The 8,383-nt window shown below is 36.6% G+C and overlaps 1 protein-coding gene across 3 annotated transcripts in view; it reads right to left on the bottom strand.

The window, feature by feature from the left end:
• Positions 1–298: 298 nt before the first annotated feature.
• The window catches only part of COMMD1 (copper metabolism domain containing 1), a 225,920-nt gene continuing 217,835 nt past the window's right edge, over positions 299–8,383 (bottom strand). For 2 of the 3 annotated variants that reach the window (XM_077134336.1, XM_077134337.1), the window contains one exon: positions 299–533. In XM_077134336.1, coding sequence (XP_076990451.1) covers positions 426–533 — 108 coding nt within the window. In that variant the 3' untranslated portion in view covers positions 299–425. Of the gene's footprint in view, positions 534–1,518; positions 1,903–8,383 lie in introns of those variants that run through there. The other variant, XM_077134341.1, reaches the window with a different exon arrangement.

Below are 8,383 nucleotides of genomic sequence, written 5' to 3'. Positions count from 1 at the left end.
AGGGTTTCCAAAGTTGTCTACCCAAACATACTCTATCAGAGCCATCTGAATTAGCAGTTAAATGTACAAATTCCTGGACCCCATTCCAACCCCACTGAATCGATTAGTCCAAATCAAAAACCAATTTCAGGGACAGGGTCATAGAAGCCTGCTTTAAAAAGTATTTATATTTTAACAAGCTTTTACAACTGCCCCTAATGATTCAGATGCATGCTAAGGTATGAGAATCCTTGTCCTGGAACAATGGTGAATAAATGAAAAGGAGAGAGAAAAAGAAATCCCAGAAAGCAGAGGCAGGTAAGGTTTGGCTTTGAAGATTTAATACTAATGGGATAATAAGATTTAAAAAAAAAAAAGGTCAATGGGGAGGGACCATGGACACTTGCATCAACAATTCCCAACTTCTTCCTTATACCATCTTCCATTTAGGCTGGCTGCATCAGTGTATTGATACTTTCTTCTACCTCTGAGAGCTTCTTCAGGATTTGGTTGACCTTGACCTCATCAAATTCCAAACAAAGAAATTCTGATTCCTGAAAAACATAAAAGGAAGTTTTAGAGGGGATCCCAGGACAGTCCAGGCTCTCCATCCAGTGTGACCCAGCTCCAAAGGCCCTGGGCCTCTCTACCCATAAAGACCAGCTCAGGCCTCATTCTTCAAAGGCCTCCTTGATATTTTACCCAGCAAAGCAGATCTACAACAATGACCTAAATAAAACCACTTTAAGGATGATGTTTCATAAATGGTGAATGGGTATACAAATGTCAGGTGTTCTCATTTTGAGGCCAAGAAAGCTCTGTACCTCTGTGATCTCATTTGATCCTATTTTCAAGGTAAGTAGATAAATAGATGGAGACCTTGGAGCACATAGAGGTTAACTTGTGTCATAAAATCAGAGAAAGGCAGAGTCAGATTGTAAATTCTCAGCTCTGGCTGACTGATTCCAAAATTCCATGCTTTCTCCATTATAGTATAGCAATGGAAGAAGGATTTGGGGACTTGGCTAATTTGGAGTTAGTGCTTATACAGAAATTGTGACAAGTTGCTTAGTAATTATCAACCAGATAATTACTAAATTATGATTTTGACAGAGCAACAAACATTCCTGGGGCCTTTCTACTTGCTGCAAGTCACTCTCTCCAACCCCCTAAGATCCCTCAAACACATTCCTTTCAATTACTGTTTTCCTACTATGTACAATGGTCAATAAATCCTAAACTAGGAAGACATAAAAAAATAAGAACTTTCAAGTGCCATGGCAGAAATATCATGTACACTAGACAAATCTTATGCCCATAATGCCTGGACAATTAAGAGCAAATTATCTATACCCAAGGGTGACTATATTCAAGATCCTCAAGAACATCAATCATGTAATTTTATGAACAGAATGGATCCTTAGAGATCATATACTCCAACTACCTTGTTTTCTAGATAAAGAAATTGAGTCCCAAGGGATGTTAAATGACTGCCTCTGTCAATTGCAGAACCATCAAGTAAATACTCCTTTTTCTACATTTTCCTGTCTAGATACTACTGCATCTTCTCACCTTCTTTACCAATGCGGCAGGAAGGCCAAAGAACCTCTTCAGAGGGAGGAAGTCACTCCACACTCAGGTGGAAGAACCTTCAGGAGACCACTTTGGAAAAGCACCTTTGCTGTAGTTAAGTTGCAATACTGAGTCCACAATGATGCCAATGAATATCCCCCAGGAAAAATAATTGCAGAGGAAAAGAAAGGGCCTCTCTGATAAAAAGCTTCCAGCAGGAGGGAAGACAGCTTTCTCTACTCACAGGGAATGCTTTCTTCAAACAAGACTAGAATAGGAGAGGAGAGGAGTGTGATCTCATGTGAGAAGCTGGAAACTCTGCCAAGTTTTCATTTAGTCCAAACCAAAAACCTATTTTAAGCAAAGAGAGAATAATAATGTAAGCTCCCTGGGTTCAAGCTGCAGTAGAGGTTATCTCCTTTTGCTAAGAAGAAAAAAGTCATAGCTGATTAGAGAATCAGTTGGCTGACTTAAGAAGAGGTCTCAGATTTGAAAACCTCTTGTTCTTCATTCAGTTTCACTGAAATCTTTAACTTGACTTAATTTTTTTGGCCTTTGAAACAATAGTCTAGAAACTAATCATTATCAGAGTAACACATACATTCAAGAAATCAGCAAAAAGATGATAAAACCAATGTTTTGCCTCAGTGAAAGAAAATTAGTCACAATAATATATCTCTCTGTTTTTTATTTATATGGGAAAGATTATCACAGACAACATTCATAGAACTTGGAATGCTTGAGCTGGCTGTGTTAATGAACAGTCAGGATCTTTTCTGATTGGGGGCTTTTAGTTTCTAATAATTTGAGTACAGAAAATTATCTTTAATTGAACCACTAGATATAATATAAAGCTCCGTTTATTTTTAAGGTAGACCAAACACTAGAAAAAAATAGCAGGCCATATAAAGAAAGTTCAAAGTTAAACAAATGTTATTTTCCCCTTACTCTTAGCCCTCACCTCTCTCACCTGGAAACAACAGCACACTAATGTGTTAGAGAGACACATAGAAAATACACATGGCTCTTGAAGAAATGGTTTACCTGAAACTGTATTATCAAGGCCTACCTTCCTCTAAACTATCAAAATATTTATAAGGAAAGCAAGCGCCTTTAAACTGGGCATAACACAAGGGAGTTTGTTCAAATTTCACATTTGGCTAGGGTACTCTACAGAAACTAAATCTAAAGAGTTTGAAAAACTTCAGAAATGTAGGGTGATGTCTATCAAGCTAGAGGCAGAAAGCACATGAGCAATCTGAAACACTCGATATTTTTTTCAGTCATCCTTCCTTATCTGAACCTAACTAGTAATAACATGAGAGGTAACAAGATTAAACGTTCTGTATTTAAGCATCTGAGTTAAGAGTTAGAACCTGCTTCTTTTCAGAAGAGAGTACTACATGGAGGAGAGTCAGAAAGTAGGTAGCAAACCAATAAACAAGCACATTATCATGAAAAACGTGTCCTTTGTGATCATGGGGAGTGCAGCCATGTATTAGGAGGGTATAAATAACTACTTCAAATTAGAATAGAAAGCAAAAGCAAAATATTCAAATTCTTGTCTCTCCAAGGGCAAATGCTAAAAATTCATAATATCTTGAGATCTTTGAGAGGTCACCCTCTCCAAACCAACAAAAAACAAACAAACCAGCTTTAAATAGTTCCAGAGGAGGACATCTCATACACTCCTAAGGAATTCCTTTCCCAGGTAATCTCTTTAAACTCCTCAGGAAGCTCTTACCTGGCGAAGCCCAAATCCTAAATTCCTAGCTGGGTCAGAGAGTATAATTGAATACTAATCTATATAATAAATGAAGGCTGTTATTAAGGAAATATTTAGTTTTCTCCATCTACACACTAAATAATGTCTTTGTATATGTATATAATGTTCATTTAAATGACCTCCTTCTCTAGGACCTGAGCAATTCTTTTGTAAAACAACATGGCAGTGATAAAATGCTAAAAAAAAATAAAATAAAAAGGAATTATGGCTTATTAAATACCCAAATGGGACAATTTAAAACAATTTGAACATAAAATAAAACCAAAATCCTGTTACCTGTTTTGTACAATATTATTACTATTTCCAATTCAAAATTCTCACAATGTTTTTTTTTTCTTCACAATGTTTTATCCTTAATTTATTGGGTCATATTTAACAAGAGGAGACAATTTGGACAAGTTCTAACATGTTGTGATTTCTTTCAAAACAATGCTAAAGTTGGTGGATGGAGAGTGAGAGTGGGAAAGGGTGCCTTAAGAGCTCTCTAACCAATACTGATTCAGGAAGACCACATATATACAGCTGGCCAGGTTTCATAAGGCTTATTACCCAGATGTTTCTATTTAGTTTCATTTATTGACACAAAGGGACTCTCGTGAGCATAAACTTTGGCCATAAGGACTATTATCTGTTTGGGCTATCCTTTGATAAACTTAAATGAATCCCCTGACCTGTGGTCTGTAACACAGTGTCTTCTGTGTTTAATGACTGGAGAGAAAAAGAACATGTGGTAAGGTCAAAATTGGCAACAGCTTTTTGGAGAGCAATTATATAAGATACCCAGGAGATCTGAATACTGTCCAACAGAGAAGTTCAAAACATTTTCAAAGTAAACCTGTGTTTACACTCACTCCCTCACTTTCCATGGCTTTCTCAGAATTATCACTAATACTGCTCCTTAACTCCTTCAGGAGACCTTGAATCCCAGAAATAGTTCCTCAGTAGCAAAGACCTTCCAAGTCCCTTTTTCCCTGAAAACTAAACCAGGCCAATTATTCTCTTATTGTCCTTTCATACAGATTCTCCACCCTTTTCTGCTTTGTTCTGTTTTGTTCTCTGGCTTAGAGTTGAGTTTGGACAAGTGGAAAGAGAGGTCAGAATATTTGTTTCTCAACTACGAACTCTTTTCTTCCTTCACCTCTATTCTAGTTGGGTGTGCGTTCTCTGTCCACAGCTCCCTGTATGTGGCATCTCTTCCGCAGTTGCGTTTTTTTGTTGAATTTCTGGAACATCATTCTCTCCCCTTGCCTGTTTAGGCCTAGGGGTGGTAACAGCTTTCTTGCTTGCAGTTTCTAAACTGATTCGTGATCCTTTGCCTGTTCCCTCCCAGAGAATTCCATTTGTATTTCTTTTTCTCCTTCTACTTTCTCACTTATTTCTACTGATTTGGAAGCTTTATACTTGTTTGTTTTTTTATTATTCTTTTAAGTGATTATCCTAGCTATTTTAATGCACTAAAGTTTAAAGTCACTATTTTTAACCTTCTACTAAACAGTACTAGAACCTTAGAACACATTAACTCCAATAACTGTTTTTTTAATTAATTTTTAAAATTTTTTAAAAAACATAAAAAACAAACGCAAACATTCTTAACTTTTGATCATTCCGTTCTACATATATAATCAGTAATTCACAATATCATCACATAGTTGCATATCATCATCATGATTATTTCTTAGAACATTTGCATCAATTCAGAAAAAGAAATAAAAAGAAAACAGAAAAAAATTCATACATTCCATACCCCTTACCCCTCCTTTTCATTGATCACTAGCTTTCCAATCTAACTTTATTTTAACATTTGTTCCCCCTATTATTTATTTTTACTCCATATGTTTTACTCGTCTGTTGATAAGGCAGATAAAAGGAGCATCAGACACAAGATTGTGTTTTCACAATCACACAACACATTGTGAAAGCTGTATCATTACACAATCATCTTCAAGAAACATGGCTACTGGAACACAGTTCTACATTTTCAGGCAGTTCCCTCCAGCCTCTCCATTACATCTTGACTAACAAGGTGATATCTACTTAATGCATAAGAGTAACCTCCAGGATAACCTCTTAATTCTGTTTGGAATCTTTCTCAGTCATTGACATTTTATTTTGTCTCATTTCACTCTTCCCCCTTTCAGTAGAGAAGGATTTCTCAATCCCTTGATGCTAAGTCTCAGCTCATTGTAGGATTTCTGTCACACATTGCCAGGAAGGTCCACACCCCTGGGAGTTACGTCCCACATAGACAGGGGGAGGGCAGTGAGCTTGCTTGTTGTGTTGGCTGGAGAGAGAGAGGTCACATCTAAGCAACAAAAGAGGTTCTCTTGGGGGCGACTCTTAGGCCTAATTTTAAGTAGGCTTGACCCATCCTTTGTGGGGTTAAGTTTCATATGAACAAACCCCAAAATTGGGGGCTTAGACTATAGCTTTGGTTGTCTGCACTGCTTGTGAGGATATCAAGAATTCAACTTGGGGAAGTTGAATTTTCCCCCTTTCTCACCATTCCCCAAAGGGGACTTTGCAAATACTTTTTTATTCACTGATCAAATCACTCTGGGATTTATCAGGGCATCACTCTGGACAAACCAACAAAATTTCATGCCCTACTTAAGGTTCCATGTACTTATGGTGTTCAATTAAGCTGTCTACATAAGCTATATTAGGAAATGCACTAGTCAAAATATAAATTTTGTACCAAATAAATGTTTTTTGCTGTAGTTTCACACATAAGTGAAAATTTCAAAATATTAATTGCCATCTATTTTCAACACCCTGCAGTAATGACATTCCTTTGTTTTTCCTCATGCAAAAACATTTTCTAAATCTGTACATTTAGTCACTATCATTGTACACTCAAGGCATTCCTAGATTATACCATCTCAATCTTTATCGTCTATCTTTCTTTCTGATTTCATTTGTGCCCCCAGCCCTCCCTCTATCATTCTCACATTCGGCTTCATTCAGTGTTTTAACATAATTGTATTACAGTTAGGTAGTACTGTGCTATCCATTTCTGAGTTTTTACATTCAGTCCTGTTGCACAATCTGTATCCCTTCAGCTCCAATTACCCAATATCTTACCCTATTTCTATCTCCTGATGGTCTCTGCAATAACTGTTTTTAAATAAAAAACAGAATTACTTTGGTTCTGTTTTTTATTAAACCCAGAAATTTGATATTACTATTACTGCATATGTTTTTTAGACATTATTATTATGTTTGTTTAGATTTATTAGGACAGAGACTGATCAAAGTTTTAATAATCCATCTTTCACTACCTAAACTTCCAATCTTCTGTCCAAGTAATAGAGGACATAAAAGTGATCACACTTCTGTCTCTTAACCCTGAGCCTGACTTCTCTGCCTAGAGTTCCCCTACCTCTATGACTGGGCCCAAATCTGCCTGAATAGCCATGCCCCAACTACCTCTCATACTAAACTTTTATCTCTATATAGTGTTGTCCACTCATATCCTGCCTCGTGATCCTTTCCTTATGATAGTCCTCCCATTTAGAATGCTTCTCTTCCTTTTCCTTTTACCTAAATCTTATGTATCCTCTAGGACAAAGCTGAAATCTCAAATCATGAAGATTTCACTAACCAACTTAGGACCATTTTGTGTATTTTTTAAAAATTAGATTATATAGTCTTTGGATGGTTGGTCTTATATACCTTTGTACTCCTTTGGAGCCTTGCGCTCAATAAAGACTTCTTGCTTGCTTGTCACTTATTCAGAAACAGAGCTCATCATTATTACTTAAGCATCTTTTGGATTTGGGGTGCATTTAGGAACTTTGAGTGATTTTTATAGACACAGTTTTAAGTACAAGGCTATCCTCAGAGCCTCAAAGTGTTTATACTTTAAAGAGCATAAAGACAGAATGAACCTGATATGCTCTAGCCTTTGCTTCTGAGTAAGATATAGAGAACCTTGCCTATAAGGATCATAGGAACACATGGAGCATTTTATACTATCTTCACTATTGGTACCTACTCCCCCACTATGCTAGAATTAATTAATTAATACTTTTTACCAAGTCTTTGTTTCACCAATAAGGAGTATTTTCTTTAGAGTTAAGACAGAAAACTGTTCTCCTTAGGCAATGGAATTTACTCTTTGACCCTTCCCTCTTTTGCCAACAGACACTACAGGTTGGGTGGAAAGTCTTAATGTAAGTAGACTGCCTCCCTATAGGTAATAATATATTCTACCTAGTGCCCCTGGCCAAAGATAAAAATGCTGTCTTCTCACTACCAATGTCATTTTTCTCACCTTTCTTGGCAGAAACAAAGGAGACATAGTAGAGTTAATGCCATTTTTGGCTGAACTGAGGCAGGAATGGCAGCTGCATTTGCTGGGATTACTTCAGGACATTACTGGATCTTTCTAACCAGGAATGCAGAGTAACCCTTGTTTTACCTCTGGCAAAAAAAAACAACAGGTGCCAGCAGGCCTTGACTACCTCCCACTGCATCAGCAAAGATCTGTGAAAAAGCTGAGCAACAGTTAACAATAGTTAATTTACTTTCTGAAAACCGAGTCTTGAAATTACTTAACTACTTAGTTTTGCAATTATATAAATTGGAAAGGCTGCAGTAGGAAGACTCCTGCAATGCTCTATCCCAATATTATGGAGGTCAGGACTTGGCTATGATTCACTTCTCTACCTGTCAAACTGGACACATTTTCCTTTTTCTCTGTCATTACCAATATTTTCCAAGTAGGGGTATCATTTCTCCATTTGCTTTACTTTCTGACGTCAATCACTACTTCTTTTGGTTTATATAACTAACAGTATAAACATAAAAGCCAAATGTCCTCAGATCGCCAAAGTATATAATCACTAAATAAAACTCCAAAGATGAGAGAGGCAAGAATTTTTATCTTACTAAGTTGGTAGAAAAGCTACCTTCCAAGTATAATGAGATGAGCTAGAATCAATATCTTATTTTTCTCATTATCATTTCGTATTTAAATCTTGTATGGCAGGAATTTTTTTGGGGGGAGTTAAAAACACTTTTAAATATTTATTATTATTGACATAT

The sequence above is a fragment of the Tamandua tetradactyla genome, chromosome 17 (assembly GCF_023851605.1).
Source record: "Tamandua tetradactyla isolate mTamTet1 chromosome 17, mTamTet1.pri, whole genome shotgun sequence".
NCBI lineage: Eukaryota > Metazoa > Chordata > Mammalia > Pilosa > Myrmecophagidae > Tamandua > Tamandua tetradactyla.
Note: the sequence above shows the minus strand (reverse complement) of the source record. Positions and strands in the feature narration are given on the sequence as shown.